The sequence below is a fragment of the Vombatus ursinus genome, unplaced genomic scaffold (genome assembly GCF_900497805.2).
Source record: "Vombatus ursinus unplaced genomic scaffold, bare-nosed wombat genome assembly UNPS02014791.1, whole genome shotgun sequence".
In the NCBI taxonomy this organism is placed as follows: Eukaryota; Metazoa; Chordata; class Mammalia; order Diprotodontia; family Vombatidae; genus Vombatus; species Vombatus ursinus.
Genome location: NW_020954569.1, coordinates 11,209,781 through 11,230,045, shown reverse-complemented (window position 1 = coordinate 11,230,045; position 20,265 = coordinate 11,209,781). Strand labels below are relative to the sequence as shown.

At 34.7% G+C, this 20,265-nt stretch overlaps 1 protein-coding gene across 2 annotated transcripts in view; it reads right to left on the bottom strand.

Annotated features, from left to right (window-relative positions):
• Positions 1-15,209, bottom strand: part of CDH9 (cadherin 9) — a 160,294-nt gene extending 145,085 nt beyond the window's left edge. Inside the window, exon 1 of one of the 2 annotated variants that reach the window (XM_027868998.1) lies at positions 14,982-15,209. In XM_027868998.1, coding sequence (XP_027724799.1) covers positions 14,982-15,209 — 228 coding nt within the window. The remainder of the gene's footprint in view (positions 1-14,981) is intronic. The other variant, XM_027868999.1, reaches the window with a different exon arrangement.
• Positions 15,210-20,265: the final 5,056 nt, after the last annotated feature.

The window sequence follows — 20,265 nt, the reverse complement described above, 5'->3', positions numbered from 1 at the left end:
AAAACAACAACTACAACAAAAAACATTGTCAATAGCAAACACATAAAGGAAAAAAGGAATAGAATTCACTGGTATTGAGACAGAACAAAATATGAAAAATATGAGGCATTCATTTGATTCCCCTGATATAAGAAAATAATGAGGTAAATTATTCCCATCTATTTGGGTGGATCAACTACGAATGATTATGTATAAACATCAGTGAGGCCAGCACAAATAAAAAAAAAACTATCATACATCAATTAATGTATCAATATTATCAATATCAATATATCAAAGTTTTAAAATGAACTTGCAGAGCAGGAGATACGGGATGTAGCATGAAGAAGGGCCATTATGTAAAGAACTGCACTGCCAAAGAAAGGTGCAACAAACTGTCATGAAATAGTAAATATTTCGTATCAACTGGTTTTGGACCAAACTGTTGTAACACTGAAATATAAGCCTACATATTTCAGTACTTAAATATTTTGATTTCGTTAGTGTGAGCACTCCCTCCATGGATTCAGACAGTGTAGAGTTTTCAACAGCTCCTGTGGTGTATAATATTTGTCACTTTAAAGGTAACATGATGATGATAATTTTTTAACCTAACTAAACTGTTCATCAAGTGACAGGCCTAGCATTCATCATCAAACCTTTCCCTGGTATAGCTTTCAAACTGATGATTACCTCCTTATAACAAAGAAATTTAGTGAAGCATTAGCATGAAAAAATATAATAACAGAGCTCTGATTCACTTTTAATTTATCTCCTTTCCCCTCTATTGATGGCACATGACTCCATTTGCTTTGTGCTTTGAAGCTTTTGAAGATAGTTTGCCTCCTGCTGTTGCCTACACAACAAAAAAATGTTAATGAAAAGGAAAGTATAATTCCGATCCAGAAACCTCTAAAGAATCCAAATAAATGGTCATTTTTTAGTTCTGCACAGAGCACTCAACATTTTATTAAATATTTCTCATCAGTTGTATAAATTTGAATTAAGTAGCAACAATTATGAAGTTGTTTTTTTTTGTAAGATATTTCCAGAATGATATTTCCAACTCTGTGCTTTAGAAAGTTTAAAATCAGTAAACATGAAGTTATCCATGCTAATGGAGTGGGACACCGGTATAGAAAAAATAAAAATTGTAGGTAGTCTCCTGAACTATTTTGAGACACACATTTCAATTTAAAAGGAGAGTGAGGAGAACAGGTTAGAGCTAGGCCATGAAGCAGAGGAAGAGAGCAAAGTACAATCAAAATTCATTAGGAAGCTATATACTGCAATTAGTCTTTCAGGGGTCTAAAGATGCTAGTGTTTGCATGGCCTCAGGCTTTGACATAAAGTTATTTTTTCCCATTCCTTACTCAGTTCCATTTAGCTATCTAGAATGTTTCATCCAAAAAAAATCACAAAATAAAAATAACGGCAACAAAGTAAGTCATTTGATTTAACATGACAAGTATTTAGTAAGTGCCCACAGTGTGCTCATCACAGTAATGAAAAAAGAGAAGTGTACCTGGTGAAGAGCATTGAACTTTGAAGACAAAGATACAAACTTGAGTTTTGAATCCCTTGATTATGATTTGTATGTCCCCAGTTCATGCCTTATTCTTTCCCCATTTAAAATGAGAATAATACTTCTTATGCTACATACTTTTCAAAGTTGTTGTCATGAAAATATTTGGTAAATACAAAAGTGATATGTATTTGGGAGTTAGTGTTATTGTTATTTTTACTACTACTACTACTACTACTACTACTACTACTACTACTACTAGTAGTAGTAGAAAATAGCTAGCATTTTATGTAACACTTTAAGGTTTGCAAAGTGCTTTACAGATCTCTTCCTCAAAGCAATCCTCAGAAGTAGGTGGTTTCTGTATTTTACTGTTGAGTAAACTAAAGCACAGTGATGTGCTCAGGGTCATATAGCTAGTAAATGTCTGAGGCCATATTTGAACTCAGGTCTTCCTGATTCCATGTCCTATGCTCTATATGCAGTGCCTCCTAGCTGCAGTTTATTTGGACACCTCAAGTTTATAAGTTGCAGAATATTTGCTAGTCGGCACTGATTGAAAGAGTTTCCTCATGAGTAAACTAAGTATACCAATGAAATTTACAGTTTCACATTACTTATGCCATCGTTGCTATAATTACCAACATTTCTTCCACTCTTAATATGGTCAATAAGAAGTATGTTTATAGTGGAAATTCTTAAGGTAGATTCAATGAACTCAAGTTATTACAATATTTTGATTAGTATATTTCAATATAATTAGTTTCCTTTATAATCTTATCCCTTTTAGGCATTTAAAAACATCATTCTCAGATGGATTCATCAGACTGTCAAGGGTTCATCAGCTCCATGACACAAGAAAGGTTTAGTGCCTTTGATTTAGAGTAATGGTCACTTTTGGATTGCCAGTATGAAAGCAAACTTATGGAATAATAAAATCGATAATAATGGTTTTATAAATTATCCAAACAAGATCCTTTACAATAACAATGAAACATAGAAGCCATCAACCTGAAACATCAATGATAAATATTTACTTGTCAAAAAGAAACAAGAGAACTGGTAGATATTTGCATATGATATAATAATCAAGTTAAAAGTTAAATAAATAAGTGCTTTTAGGAAAAACTGCCTAAGGGCAGCTAGGTGGCACAGTGGATAGATCACCAGCCCTGGAGTCAGGAGAACCTGTGTTCAAATCTAGCCTCAGACACTTGACACTTACTAGCTGTGTGACCTTGGGCACTTAAACCTGAATGCCTAAAGAAAAAAAAAAACTTTTATAGAGCAAAGTAATGGCTGACAGTTTGTACGAGCCATTTTTTTTTATCAGAGTAACAAAACTGGTTTACTTCTGAATGAATCCTATGAAATGGCTAAGATCCCAAAAAGGAACGAAGGGCCACTAGTTGATGATATCTATATGCATTTATATGCTGACAAAGAAGTATCAAACAGATGACTAAATCACAATTTGCTTATTGAATGGAAGTTTATTGTAAAAATAATGTCATTTTTACTGAGAATTATGAAATGTTTTTCCTTAATGAGGCTAGACTTACAGATTTTGTAAGGAAACAGTAAGACCTACAATCCATTACTGTAGGCTATAAAATGTTGGCACTTACTGAATACCTACGAAGAGATAATCAAGTGGACAGAATTTTATAACAAAAACTGAATAGCCTTCATAAACTGAAAGTACAAATCTCTGTACTACAAATAAATGTCTCCAAATTTTCTTAAGAATTAAATAAAGAGATTGTAATGAAAGTGGCATACAATAAAATATAAAACTATCTCATGAATACCTAGACACAGTGTTGGCCCAGGTGGTTATATAAACAAGGTTTTTAATCAATATTGCCAGTTAAAATATTTAAAATTTCCAATTTTACAAAAATGCATTTACATGATCTCTATGACTCAAATTTCTACCCACTCCTACATATTATTGCTGATTTTCCTTAAGTTCAGATTCCACCATTTCACTCCCTAAATCAATTCCATTGACTTTTTAATGTATCAGAATACAATACAAACTGTTCTTGTTTAGTTTTCAAAGTCCTTTTCAACCTAGCTCCAATCTATCTTTTGAACTTCATTGAATGTTATTGCCCTTCTAGCATTCTGTGATGTAGACAAACAGTTATATTTCTCAAACATGGCACTTTACCACCCTTGGGCCTTCACACTGGCTGTCTCCCAAGCCTGGTGAAGCTAGGTCTCACCTCTATTTCAGAGACTTTCTCTCTTCTTTCACGATTGCAATTCCAGCACTGTGTTCTACCTGAAGCCTTTCCTGATCTCTCTCAGTGCTAATCATCTTCCCACTAAATCGTCTTGTATGTAATGACTTTTATTTTTTAATACTTTCTGTATTCATTCATTATGTACTAGTTTTCTATCCCCATTAGAAAGTAAATAGGGATTCTTTCATATTTTGTGTTTGAATCTATAGCACTTAGCACAGTACCTGGGCACATAGTAAGCACTTAATGCTTACTGATTGCTCATTGATGCTTGGTTGATTGATTTATATGGAATCAGTGTTCCCAAAATGTAGAGAAAGCAGACATAATCTAGAAATAAGATGAAGTACACATCCTCATCCTCAATACAGTAATGAATTGTGGTTCCTACTGTTTCCTTACAAAATCTGTAAGTCTAGCCTCATTAAGGAAAAACACTTTATAATTCTCAATAACAATAGCATTATTTTTACAATAAACTTGCATTCAATAATGATACCATCTTATCATCATTACTCCTACTGGAGCAATTTTGAGCTTGCTTTCAGTGAGACAACAGAAGATGAACACATATCCCCAGAATTAATTTTATCTATTTTTACAGTAGTTTGCAAAATATTAAAAAGCTAAATGTATAATATTATTATAGTGATTCATTCCCAGACTTTTCTACAAACTCTATAAAATATAAAATGATAATAAATATAACAACCACATCTACTACTAGTACTATCACTACTACCATTATCACTACTATAATAACTACTACCACTACTATCACTACTACTGCTACTACCACCACTACTACTACTACTACCACTACTACTCTTCCTATTTTTACTACCCTACTATTTGTCATCCTTTTCCTCCTTCAAAAAGATACACGGGGACCTTGTGCACTGAGATGGACACTTATCTCTTCGCAACTAAACTATTACAATAGCCTTCTGCTTGGTCTTCCTGTCTAAAGTTGCTCCCTACCCCTATCTGTCTTCCACTCTGCTTTCATATTGATCTTTCTAAGGCACAAGTCTAACCATGTCACCTCCTTATTCAAGTCTTATGTTTTGATTTTAAAGACCTTCATAATATGGTTCCTTCCAACCATTCTTTGTTTAAAAAATAATTCTGGGTCTAGATAAAACTTAAATCAATCTAGCTTTAAGAAGAGATGGAACTAGTTTGTTTTAAAGAAAATACATTTTTGTGACCAATCTATGCTGATAGTTAAATATCACTAAAATAATACACATCATTTTCTATCCTAGGATCTTTTTTCACAGATGATTGGCATGTGATATATGGTGCTTGTGTCTATTGTGCATATACCCCAAATAGTTTAACTAATCAAAGAGGAAACTTTTTTAGTTTTTATTTTTGCTTATTTTTAGTAAAAATAATAAAAAGATAGAATCAGGGAGTTTTCTTGAGATTGATAGACAAGAAGAAACTGTCTATCTGATAATAGCTCTTCCTCAATAAATTCCCTCATACTTTTTGAAATCTTTCATTTCACTTATGCTATTCACCTAGAACATGAGAGGATAGCCAGTCCCCTTCTCTGACCACTACAGGTTATGAGTCTTACTTCACAATTACACATCACCTCCTTGAGTCTCAGGACTGACTCATTTTTATGTTTGTATCCTCAAAGGCATACAACTCAGGCATTATTTGAATTCTGTACAAAATTGTATTTATTTTAATTATCAATAATTTCTTTCTGAATTGCAAGTATAAGTAAATCCATAAATACCTGCAAATTCAATGTGAATTAGCTTAATCAAATTATTCTTATTACTCAGCTGTGATCGTACTGAATAAACTGAAATTGTTATTAAGTACTATGGAAATTAAACAAATTTGAAACATAAAAGCCTAAATAAATCTCTAAGTCTAGTTCTAAATACTATGATCAGAGATGTAACAATGGTGGGGCGACTGAGACTTTCCCAAATATGTGCAGTGTGCTTTGATAGAACTCTACCCCTGGACAGCCATTTTTCCTTCACCCAGCCTTAGGTGTCTATTTCTTTGGGTCTCTATCCTTTTAAGACCTTTTGACCAGAGGTTTACAATTTCTGTAGCCCCTGAAGTGAAAAATAGTTGAGTTCAAATACAGTTTCAGACACTTTCTAGCTGTGTGACCATGGGCCACTCACTTAATATCTGTCTTCCTCAGTTTCCTTATTCATAAAATGGGGCTATTAATAGCACCTACCTCCTAGGGCTGCTGAAAGGATTGAATGAGATATTTGTTAAGTGTTTATCACAGGAACTGGCACATAGTAGATACTTCATAAATTCCTATTTCTTTATTTCTTTTCTTTACTCATATCCAATTAAATTTGTCTCTTGAAGTTGACTAGAGGAAATCTTTCATGCAATTTTGCCTTGGCTCATTTTTGTCCTGCTTACCTTTTCTGTCAGAGTTGGTAGTTTTAGCTCTATGATGATACTAAGAACATGGCAGAATAAGAGGTTGAGTGTAGGGCAGTAGTGGTACTAATGGTACTAGGACTTGGGCATGGACTTGAAAGTAATCAGACAGCTGGATTCTGGAGATCATCACAGATAGGAAATTGGAGTAATCCCAAAGATATATTTTATTTATTTGGAAATATCAATTAGGGCCCATCTCATATAAGGAAGTAAGAGATAATTCACTTCTCTTCCTCTTTATTCTTTCTCTTTCATTACATTTCTTTGTGCACCAGGGATCCAGAGGTCAGAATAGTGCTCATACAAGAGTTTCTCTGCATTACAAATGATGCAGAATGCTTTTCTGGTCATCTCTAAACTTAATGCTTTCCCTTGAAGTTATCTACAATTTAACTGTTTATGTATTGTTTGTGCATGGTTGCTGGTATGTTGTCTGCGCCATTAGATTGTGAGCTTCTTGAAAGTTTTTTTTTTTTTAACCTTTTGTATCTTCAGTATTAAGTATGATTTCTGGTAGATAGTAAGTGCTTAATAAAATGCTTGTTGACTTAAATTGTAGCATTTTCAGGGCTTACCTGGTAACTTAATCCTTACATTGCTTCTTTTTGAAAACATCTTCTGAGATCAAAACAACAGACTAATATACTACCTGTCTATTTATTCATCTATTCTCTCTGTCAATCTATCATCTATATATTTATCTATTCATCTATCACTTACATACTCATCCATCTCTTTATCTTCTATTTATCCACCAATCTATCCATCCATAAATCTATTTTTTATCGATATTTATTTGACATCTATATTGTTTGATTGATTTAACACTGTTTTCCCAAGATACCTAGGCTAGAAGTGCTGAGGATATTCTCAATTCCACTCCTGATCCACTCAGTCTTCCAGTCCCCCCCACTCCAACACTATGTTAATGAGGAGCCTTGTACAGATGACATAACCCATTGTAGCTCAGAACCTTCAAACTCTAGAAAAATGTCATCCTCAGTCTTACTATTATCTGCTGTTATAGACTCATGCTACCATGCTTAGTTGTAGATCACTTTTTTTAAAACACACAACTCATACAAGTTATATATAGTCTACAAACAGTACACTTTTATAAAAACTACTCTAACAAATCCTCCGTATTTTTCCTTACATCAATAACAACAGTCATCATGATCATCAATCACATCAGATAAATTAATTTATCTTTCCTTTTCAGTTTTTATTCAGGAAATTATTGATACACAGAAAATATGTGAATATATCCAAGAACCAGGAGCTACATTTCTCCATCTAAGGATAGCACTATATTTCTTACACATTAGGGAATTAGGGAATTCCACATTCTTTTGCATTGGCTGCAAATTGACTTGACAATGAAGAGCAATTTATCAAACAGTTCTGATCATCCAGTCTAACTGTTAACCAGATCGTCCTCTAAGTGCTTTGCAACAATTTTCCCACTTGTTATTTACTATATTATAACCCCTACTAAACATTTTTCTTCAACTACTGAGATTGGCACACAGATCTGAAGTTACCATTTCTGAAAGTAAACATTTTTTTTAACACCATACTCTTTAGAATCTCATTTCATTCTGAATGCCAAAGACTAGTTAAAATGATATTTAAAAATAAATTCTCCAAACCCCCTAATATTTCCAGAAGGTGGGGGATGAATGTGGTATCTTACATATTCTCTGCTTGTGGTATGGCTCTTCCTGCAAGGAAATCCACATGCTCACACTATTTGCTTTCAGGAAAAGAATGAAAAATGAAAAATGGAAGTCCAGCCAATTCTTAATATCAGTTTGACACATGATCAGTTCATGCTTACTTTTGAGACTTATTGGGAATTAAGTCTACTGTTCAAGAAATGAAATATCTTCTTTCAAGAACTGTTGTTTCCTATAGTAAGCACATTCATTCAATAAGCATGTATTAAGCTCCTACAATGTTCTAGGCACTATTTTAAGCACTAGCGATATAGCAGGTATTCTATTTTCTTTGTTAAACTTATTTAACATTATTTTATTGATTATCATCTAAACGGAATTAATTCCACTACGTATGCCTATCTATATTAGAGAGGCAATATGGCAATTGTTGAGACTGGCTACTTCTCTCAAATAAGAGAAAGCTTCTTTAATTATTCCAGTGCTTCAAAATGGTATTTGATCAATAATATTCTCCACTTGGGCATGCCCTTCAATGATGTGGATTGTAATTCATTCCTGCTCATCCTAATGGGGCTTTTGTCTTAGTCTTCCTTCAAGGATGAAATAAGATAATAATTATACACTGCTTGGTTTGGTGCCTAGCATATGAAAAGCACCATACAAATGTTAGTTAGTATTGTGTTCCATGTAGAATTCCTTAATCTTCTTAATCTCTTGGAATATCAAAGATCTACTTACTATTTGTACTTTAAACGAACAAGAACTAATGAAAATTCAGTGTATTAAATAGAAAAATCTAAATTATTTTGAAGTCATATATTATATAATAATTCTTCTTTTTGATTAATGATTTACAGTGTATTTTATCAAATATTTTCCTATCCAATGTAATCTCTCCTTTAAATACATCCTGAATAACATTGTTAACTAATCATCTGAAAACACTAGTTTCATCATGCCATTCCCTTATTTTTCAAAATGATTCCTTATTTTCTGTAAGATAAATTCCTTAATGTAACATCCAAGGCTATACACGATGTTCCCAAGTTCTCAGTCAAAGCCCTTAATCTCACACAGTCTACCTATTTCTTTGCTTCCTAAAAAGGCATATTTGATTCACCAAACATTTATCACAGCTATTAGTCAAAAAAGGATTTAGTAAATGGCTATTATATACTAGACACTGTGCTAAGCATGGGGAGCTATATGGAAATGTAAAAAAAAAAAGTTTTTGGCCTCAAGAAACTCACAATCTAATGAGGGAGGCAACATGAAAACAAATGATTATAAGAAAAGATATATGCAGAATTGAGAGAAAGTAATCATCAGAGGGAAAGCATGAGAATTAAGAGGGATAGGGAAATGTCCTGGGGATTTTAGCTGGCACATGAAGGAAACTAAGGAAACTAGTATGTGTAAATGAAGATGGAGAACATTCCAGTCTTTGAGGATAGAGAGAAAAAAAAATGCCCCAAGCTGAGAGATCACGTGTCTTGTTCAGAGAACAGCAAGAATGCTAGTGTCATTAGATCAAAAAGTACAAGAATGGTGGGTGTGAAATGTAAAAAGGCTGGAGAGGTAGTGGGTGGAGGGATAAGTTATGAAGGCCTTTGAAATGCCAAGCAGATGATTTTTTATATAATCTTGGAGGTGATAGGGAGCCACTGGATTTTATTACAGGTGTGGGAGTGGAGGGAGAGTGGCATGGTTGGATCTGTATTTCAGAAAAATCACTTTGGTGGCTAAATAAAGGACTGATTTAAATGGGGGTTGACTTGTGGCTGTCAGATAAGCCAGCAGGCTATTGCAACAGTTTGGACATGAGGAGATGAGTGCCTCCACCATGGTAGTAACTATATCTAAGGAGAGAAGAAGACATATACCATGTATGTTGCAAAAGTGAAATTGACAGGCCATAGCAAGAGATTAGATATGTGGGTGGTGGTAAGGGATAGTGAAAAGTTGAGGATGACACATGGGTGGCAAGCCTGTGGAAATGACAGTACATTGATTCTCTTGAGAGTGATAGGGTACTTTGAGATCACCATGTGATCTAGTGAAGTAGCATATATTGAGAAGAGTGGAGAGTCCAGGACACAGCTCTCAGTGAATGGCCTTTTTTTTTTTTTTTTTAATAAAATACGAGGCAAGGTTCTCATCTAAGTAAGTAGGGAGGGGAGAGGGGAAGCCATAGCAATTTTGAGGAAGGATGGAAAAATATGGAATAGCCAGTGTGGAGAGTAGAATAGTGAACTGATAGAAGATTTGTGAAAGAAATACCTAAGAACTGTGAGGGCCCATTTGAGGTCATGTTGTATAAATTTGAAGTGGATCCAATCAGTATAATTGTATTATTTTTTCTACCTTAATTCAGCAGCTGATAAGTAGAAGTGAGGGTAGTAGATGGTGGGAGTGATCCAAGGTTGAGGCTTGGCAGGAAATATGCTAAGAGGCAAAAGAGTAAGAGGAGAGGATTGTGTAGAACTGAACTAACAAAAGAACTACTGGGCTAGAATTATATCTATCTTCTCCCTTTAATATTATTAAGTCAAGTGGTGTAATTTTAGGTTTAAGGAAAATTCCTGACTAATATTTCTTAATGGGGAAAGAAGGGCTCTAAATTTTATATTCAAGGCTTGACTCCTTCCCCATCAAATTCTACTTCCATGGTAAATACACAGAGCAAATAGTTTGAAATGGGAATGTGATAGAAGTTCTATATGCAGATGTTATCCCCAAGTCTTTCTCTCCCTTCAGGAACCTGAAGAGAGGCTGGAATTGCCATCTTGTACCTCAAGGTTAGAAGCAAGAAAGATCCTAGGATCTCTCATTTTGTCTGTTTTCGAAGACTCTGTATGCTACCTATTCACTCAGGCAGAGAACACTGAGTAAGTAGTCTCATTGTATGTAGAAAGGCCCATTTAAATGACCCATCAGTCCAAGTTTATACTACCTTTTCCTCCTGAATATTTTCTCTTCTACCTTTCATGATAGTACTGTCACCTGGTTCTCTTACCAGGTTTACCAGTCCCTCTTGGTAACCTTTCCTACTTCAGCAACCACATCACACTCTCCAACTGTAAGTATTCACCAAGATTATGTCCTAGGAGTTCCTTTTTTTTTTTTAACATCTCTTAGTTCCTTCATCAAATCCCATGGTTTAATTATGATCTCTATTCAGATACTTCCCCAAATCTGGATATCCAACTCCTGTGTCTGCCAGCTTCAGTCACAGATCACTGATGACCTAGTTGACATATCTCATTGAATTTCCTGGACAGATCTTACACCAAAAATGTCTAAGGTTGAATTAAATATTATCCTCCTTAAATCTTCTTCTCTTTTTGACTTCTCTATTTCTGCGGAAGACATCAATATATTTGGAATGTCTTAAGTTCAACATCTCAGGATTATTTTGGATTAATTCTTTACTCTCAATCACACTGCATAACCAATTAGTCGGCAATTCTTGCTGTTTTGACTTCACAAAATCTCTTGAATCAGACTTGTTCTCTCTACTCACACAGCTACCACCTCAGTTTAGACTCTCGTCAACTCTCACCTAGATTATGGCAACAATCTACCATTTGGTCTTGCTCTCTCAATTCTCTCCCCATTCCAGTCCATTAGACATAATGTTGTTGGTGTAATTTTACTTAAGCACAGGTCTGATGATATGATCTCCCTACTCAATCAACTCCATTAGCTTCCTATAACTCTAGGAGAGAAGAGAAAATCCTCTCTTTTTAAGTCTTATACAACCTGGACCCAAAAAGTACAAAAGTAAATCACCCTCCTTCCCACACCCTATAATCCAGCAAAATTGGCTTTTGTTCTCTTGCTCAGACATGACATATGACACCTCACCTTCTGTATCTGTAATTTTGCACTGGCCATTCTCCCATATCTGGAATATAGGCCTTCCTTATTTCCATGTAGAGGCCCTATCTTTATTTAAGAGGCAGATCAGGCACAAAATTCTACAGGAAACCTTTCCTGATTTCCCAAATTGCTAGTGTCCTTCAACCCTGGTTACCTTGTTTTTATTTTTTTAAACTATTTTGTATATGTTTGTTTTTATTAATTTTATATTTATGTTGTATATCTTTTCAATTTATCTATTTGTTTCTTTGTTTGCTAATTTATATACTTGTTTCCCTGTAAGAATGTAAGGTTATTTTAACCAAAAATTCTCTCATTCTTTGTACTTGTATTTCTAGAGTTTACCACAGTGCTGGCACATAGCAGGAGTTTAAAAAAAATTGATTGATTCCAGTTAAATTGGTCAATGTGCTGTTTCACATACATACCATCTCTTTTCCACTTTTTGTGACTTTGCACAGATGATCTTCTCACACTTCCAATATACTCCATTTTCACCCTTATATCTTGTAATCCCTATCTTCTTTTGAAGACCAAACTTGAAAGGATCACCTTCAGTATTATCTCCTACATAAGCTGTTTCCTGACTAACTACACAATCCAAAACATTAGGTGGTCTACTCCTATAGTCACTGTATTTGCTTTGCATATGGTACACACACACACACACACACACACATATTATGTGTGTGTGCATGTTATACACATGCACTCATACACATATGTATGTGTATGTATATATATGTGTGTATACAAAGAAACATGCTGTCTCTCTGTCTCTCTTTGTCTCTCTCTCTCTCACATACACACACACATATACATACATATATAAATATATATATATATATATATATGTAAATATATATATATATATATATATATAAAATCAACTCAGTACAGTGCTGGACATTTTGACTATTTGAATCATTGAAAAGTTTTTTTTTTTTAATTATGGTTTCAAAATCAGTATAATGTAGTGGAGAAAGACAATGGAGTAGAAATCAGTAATAGAAGCCTCAGTTATACCACTAACTAACTAGTTGAATGATTAACTTAGATTAATAATTTTCTCATTTCTGATCTGTTTCCTCACCTATAAAATGTGAAGTTTAGACGAGGTGACTTCTAAGCCTTTAATTAACAAAAATCTTTGATTAATTTTTGCAGAGTTGTGTTAGGTTACTCTAACAAGCATGCACATATTGGATAGATGGGTTAGAAGGGGTACTAGTGTGAAACAATTTGGAGAACCTACTAAAATTGTCCAGATAAGAGAAAATACAACCATGATTTATGATGATAGCAGAATAAATGGGGGCAGGTAGATGGGTCAATGGATAGAGCAACAGCCCTGGAGTCAGGAGGACCTGAGTTCAAATCCAGCCTCAGACACACAACACTTATTAGCTATGTGACTCTGGAAAAGTCACTTAACCCCAATTGCCTCACCCTCCAGAAAATAGAAAAGATTTAATGGACAGAGCATGGGGCTTAGAGATAGGATGACACAGGTTCATATCTTACCTTTTCCATTTCCCAGCTATGTGGCCAGTGGCAAGTCACTTTACTTTTCTGTGCCTGATTTCTCACCTGTAAAATGATGGGCACCTAGATATCTCAGTGGATAGAGTTCCAGGCCTGGAGTCAGGAAGACACATCTTTCCAAGTTCAAATCTCGCCCAAGACACTTACTAGTTGTGTGACACTGGGCAAGTCACCCTCTTTGCCTCAGTATCCTCATCTTTAAAATGAGCTGGAGAAGAAAATGGCAAACCACTCCAGTATCTTTGCCAAGAAAACCCCAAATGGGTTTTCAGAAAGTAGAACATAACTTAAAAAACAACTGAACAACCACAAAAATTGAAGGAGGGTGGTTCTTGGTTATAGTCTCTAAGTAGTCTCTTAGTAGCCACTAAGGTCCCAACCAGCTCTAAATCTGTTATAACATACAATATTCAAGGGACTCTGTGAAAGTGCCACTGACAAGTCTGTAACTGACTAGAGGTTTTAGCCAGCTGAGGGGATATTCTGGACTTCAGTAAGAACAGCTGGGTTCAAGTTCTAACTTTATAAAGTACTATAAGTAATTGATAATGATGATGATGATGATGAAGGAGTTAAAGGTGACTTCCAAGGTATCAAGAAATGATTGAGATTGTGATGCTGCCATCAGAACTAAATCAGAAGGAGGGAGTGATAGGTACTATATATGTCTCATTCATGCATTTTTGTACTTAGTTTGGTATTAGTTCTTTTTTTTTTCACCATTAATTCTGGGAAATTAATGGACTATAAATCAGGAAAAAATAAATAAAAATCAGTAATTAGGAATATAAAGGAGAAAGACTAGATTGAATTAATAAATGCCCTTACCATAGAAGATAGCTTTTTAGAAAATTAAAGGTAGGGGCAAAGGGGGGAAATCTGTCACATTTCTGAGGTGGACTATTTTCTTAAGATGATAAAGACTCCTTGCTACTAAGCAAAAACTCCATCTTGAGGAGAAAAAAAAGAGATAGAGTAAATCTTTTTTCTTTTCATCTCCTGACCTGGAAGGCACTGTAGCTATTTGTTTTTTGTTTTTTTTAACATCCCCTTGCAGTGTTTACTAATACTGGACTCATCCCATTAACACATAGGAGATAAGGGGAATTGTAAAACTGGTTGTGCTAAAGAGTTAACCTAGGCTACAATCTGCATTGATATTACATAGAGAAGGAATCAAGTGCCAAGACCTTTCACATAAAGTATACCATGTCCATATCACTGAGAATCATATAATCATAAAAGGAAATGATGTGACTCCTCTGTGGGTAGAAGTTTTATTTCTATTATACTTGTATTACTTTTGATCAATGATTTTAAATATTATTTGAAAGATTTTTTTTAGTGACTATACATTTGAGTCAAAATGATGCCAGTATTTAACATCAACACAAAGATTTCATCAAATACACACCTATGTATGTACGTATATGTATACACAAACATATATATGCATATATATATATTTGTATATACACAGACACACACACACACACACATATATATACAAATACACATGTGTGTGCTTGTGTACATGTGTGTGTGCTTGTGTGTGTGCAATTATATGTGTGTAATTCTTACCTAGGATGAACATAATCTGAAAACATTAAGCAACGATACAATAAGTCTTTCATTCAGTTTCTGTCTTTGAATTCTTTACAAAAAAATACTTACCTTGCCGACATATTGAGTGTCTGTACCTGTATATTCTTCCAGCAAAAAAAACTGATTCCACATCCAACCACGCTTGGTTCGACGTAGCATTTTCCCATGATCTTCTGAGAGACCCAATGTCCTTTCTCTTTGTAAATATTTGTTCATTCTTTCTTGTAATGGTGTCAGGTCAACCACATGAAGCACACAGGTCCAAATAAACAAGAACTGGCAGGAGCACGTCCTCATTATGTGTGGTTTTGACAGGATGTCAAGTTCAATATTTCTTCTCTCTGTCTCTTTGTCTCTGTCTCTGTCTCTCTCTTCTCTCTCAAAGTTCAAATGCTGCCTTCTCTTTCAAAAGATCTATAAAGTGAACAAAATATTAAAAGATTGAAGGTTACATAGTTTGACAAATCATATTATTCAATTTACCTATTAAGATCTTGATATGCACAAGGAACTAATGAAATAAAATATCCATAGCTCATTCCATCTTTTATTATACAGTCATTGAAAACTAATGTCATATCTTGGGGTGGACACAATAATCAATAATTACTATGTCATAAAAATAATGAGGCCAAATGATATTTTAATAGCTTCATTGTCAAAATGTAAATTAGTTATACATACATTAATTTGGCTTATGCTGAAAATACTAACACCTAGGGAGAAAGTACATCATATCAAGTTGTTGTTTTTTTTTGTCTAGAAAAGTGTGAATCTATGGTAAAAATCTTAGAATTGTAGGAACAAATTGGAGGATAGGGAGATAGGTCACTTCCTCCTTTTCCCATGATAATCAATCATGAAGCTTGTCTCCAACAGACCTATACCTATCCTTATCCCTCTATATTCTCCTGGCTTGCCTCCCCCTCTGCTATGCAAGTCATCAAACACTCTCATTAAGAGCCTGCATGTGACCACTCAGAGCAGTTGAAACCTAACTACCACTTAAGCACCCATGATAGCACTTGTGCAGATGCCTTTAGGAAAATTCTTATCTTCCTTCCCTGCTTCCAACTATACCTAAACTTCCCACTACATCACCACCACAGGGTGGCAGACATACATCTTTACATTATTTTCCCCCAAACATTCTGGTGAACCACTTAATCAGGTTCACCTAATTATTATACTTGTGTTATCCTCAAGTTCTTACAGCTGCTTACACACATGTGCAATCAGTTTCAAACTTGTCATTTTCCCTTTCACCTCTTGGATATGTTTCCTTTCCTCTAATCCTCTGTGCTGGCCATGCCCTATGCCTAGGATTCATTCACTCCCTCCTGTCTTCTACTTCAAAGAACCTCTCTTTTCCTTAAAATCTGTTCCTCAAACAGCATTCTCTACATAAAGCCTTTCCTGAACCTGAACTTACTAGAGCCTTCCCTCCCAAACTATTTTGTATTTAACCCCTTTTATTTATTTGTATTTTTCTCTTTATAATTATTATTTCTATACTTATTTATGCAGTTCTTTTCTCCTCATTTAGAATGCAAACTCTCTGTGTATAGGGATTTTTGCATTCTTCGTAATTGTATCTCCATTAACTAACTCAAAACAAATGCTTGTTTTTGATTGGAGGATGGACTGAAGAGGAGACAGACTTGAAGCAGGAATAGCAATCAGAAAGCTGTTGCAATATAATAGAATAGAGGTGATAAGTTTCTAAACTATGGAATGGTAGTTAATAGTGATTGTCCTAAACTGATGTCTAATTGTTTCACTTCTGCATTAAATAAATTCTGCAGACTTCCTAATGACTTTTTGGTAAGATATTGTCTTTGACTCATCTTTTTTTAAAAATGTATTTCTGTTTAAGTTTTATAATGATCTAATTATCAATATAGTAATAATGTAAACATTTATAAAATATATACATATTGAGAGATTTGCTCAAAAAGTAACTTATTAGGCGAAGAATCAAAACACTTTGGAAACCATTGGTATAGAAACCTTAAAGCCTTTGATAAAAATGAAAAGAATAGAGGAACTGAGTTCAAATTCCAGTTTTGCAAGTTATGAACTATAAATCATTGGGAAAGTTACTTAATTGTATATTTATATTGTACTTCCAAGAACTCTTCCCAGTTAAATTTTATCTGCTTAATGGTGTAAATTAATGTTTAATTTTTGAAAGTCACCAAAATATATTATGAAGAAACTCTTCACCCCACTGCTGCAAACAGCTTTATTAATTTTTGAAATATGCATTTCATCTCTATATTACACTTGTAATAAGAAACATAATGTCTCATTAGATATTTGAAAGAAATTAGTAAACATGTTAATTTTAAAATTGTTGAATAATGAATTAAATAATTGAAATCTCATTCTTGAGAAAATTAAATGATTCCTAGTAATATTGGCAACCTTTGCTCTGGTACCTAAAATTTTGTTTTATCTATTATCAATTTGGATATATTATCTCCTTGGCTTCATTTCCTTTTAAATATTAGCACAGTATTCTCTGAGAGACAAGATGCTACTTTTAGAATATATGATCTGACTTAATTCATCAGCAAAATACTTTTGCCACTTAACTAGGTATGGCCAGTATCATAAAAAAGGAAATGACCTCATAGTTCTTTATTCAATTTTGATACCTCTAGTATTTATTCAAGTTAACAAGTCAAAGCAAGTTTTGCAAAATATCCTCATGAACAAAATTGTCTCAAGAGGACAAAAAAGACAGGAAAATGGAATAATTACTCAAAGATTATTAAAACATATTTTTTTTCCTCATCAAGAAAAATGGAATTACATTACTTGGATACCGACATCACTCTCCCTGAGTACTAAAGGACATAAAGATAGCAAAGATATCCAAATTGGATTGCATGTATGTATAATTAGAATATTATAATATATACATAGTGTGTGAGTATATATATATATATACACACACATATATATCTTTTTCACAACAAAATGTCTCCCATTATACTAATTTATTCATATCATTTAAGATTCCTTAGAGAGTCTAACAAAGATATTACATTATTTGATGACCATCTGAAAATGAACAGAAGGTGAGGTGTAAAGCAAGGAGATGTAAGGTGGCCAAAAATTCGATGTTAAATGATAAAGCATTTTCAATATAGAACCCAGGTAAAGGAGGAATTCTTGTGGATGGTTAGGTACTCCAGGCACTCCTATTTTCAGACGGCATTGTGTTGATTAAATCAAGCCCCAAGAAAATTGAGGCCCTCCTGGGATCTATCTGTTATCACACAAAAATTTTGATCTATCCTCCTACAGAGGAAAGAACATATACATGAAGAACTTATATTACCTAGATTTCAACATGCATCTGAATGAATACTAGTGGAGCTTGTCCATCAACATGCATATCTGAGACAGATATGAAAAATGATTAAGAATTGCATTAAGAATCAAAAGGGATTGGGGAGGGTGAAACTAAGATGGCAGAGAAAAGTCAGGGACTCATCTGAACTCTCTCTAAAATCCATTTACATAACTTTAAATAATAGTTCAAAACAAATTCTGAAGTGGCAGGATCCACAAAAGAATAACGTAAAACAATTTCAAGCCCAAGACAACTTAGAAGGTCAGCAGGAAAGGTCAGTTAAATCTGGTAAGAGTGGAGCACAGTCTAGCACAGGCCACAACCCAGAAAATCAGCTGCAGGCCTTAGGGGTGACTGAATCAGTGGCAGCAATAGTGGTTTCCTGGATCTCTCAGCACACAGATGATAAGGGGGTCAGAAAATTGGCCAGGATATTACAGGAGTCCCTTTGTTGGTTCCAGGGGCAGGATTCTGTTGCATTGTGCATACTTCTATCTGGGTTGCAGTTCCAGGTACCAGTCCAAGGATGAGGCATCAAAGGAGCTGGGCTCCTGGTTACAGTTCAAGAGTGGAAAAGAGTGCTTGTAGTCACTCTCAGACCAGGGAACATGCCAGGAGGTTAGTATACACACTTCTCCTTAGATCAGACCACGTTGGAATAACTAAAAACTTATAGATCACCAGAGTTATCTATGAAAACAGTTGTACAAAAACCCTGAAGCTTAGGACAGTGTGCCTTCCACTCCAGAAGCAGAGTCTCACTTTAGCAAACAGATAAAAGTCAAGGTGTAGGCTGGAAAAAAAGAGCAAACAACAGATAAATATCCTGACTACAGAAAATGCTATGATGACAAGAAAGATTAAAACAGAAATTCAGAAAAAAAAACAGCCAAAGAGCTACATCACATATATTATATATGAATTGGTCTTAGACCATGGAAGAGCTCAAAAAGTATTTTACAAATCAAGTAAGAGAGGTAGAGGAAAAATTGTGAAGAAAAATAAGTGTAATGCAAGAAAATCATGAAAAAAAATCATGAAAATCATGAAAAAAAAGAAAAAAACAACTTGGTAAAAAGAACAAAAAGAATAAAAACCTAAAGAAAATAACAGCTTAAAAGCAGACTAGGACAAATGGTAAAAGAGGCACAAAAATACAATGAAGAGAACAATGACTTGAAAAGTAAAATTGTCCAAATGGGGAAAAAAAAATTTACAAAGATTCACTGAAGAAAAAAAAAAGTCTTAAAAAGTAGAACTGGCCAAGTAGGAAAGAAGGTACAAAAGTTCAATAAAGAAAATAATTCAGACTTGCTTGAGCTCTCCCCCAAACCCCTCCAAAAAACCTGTAAAAATGGCTCTAACCAAATTCTAAAGCAGTAAAACTCACAAAAAGACACAGTGAAAACAATTTATAGCCCAAGACAGCCTGGATGGTTGATCTAAAAGGTATATCGTGCTGGGCTAGGACAGAAGCAAAGTTCTGCATGGCAGGGAGACAAAACAGGCCTCAGAGAACCTGGAACAGGCATCAGAGGGCTGAATCATGGGCAGTTGTGGTGGTTTCCAGACTTCTCAAACCATGAACGCCAAAGACAACTTAGAAGGTCAGTGGGAAAAGCCTGTGACTGGGAGTTCCGCTTCCAGGAGCCAAGATGGTGGAGTAAAAAGGTAGTTGCTCTCACACTCCTCTATCAACCTCTGAAAACCCAGAAAATATCACCCCAGAAAAAACTCTGGAACAGCTGAATCAGAAGAAAGATGGGGTGCAGCAGTGCAGTAGCACAGGTAGCTAGAGGGATTAACAGGAAAAGCCCCTTTTACCCTGGGGGAAAGGGAACACTACAAAACAGGAGTCGCCCAGGTAGCTAGTGGAAAGACCCACTTTAGCACACCAGGAGGACATTCTAGTGCCTCAGTATTCTACAGCAAATGGGTCTTCCAGTGCCTCAGCAAAAATAAGGGAAGCAGCACTACAAAGGGCCCCAG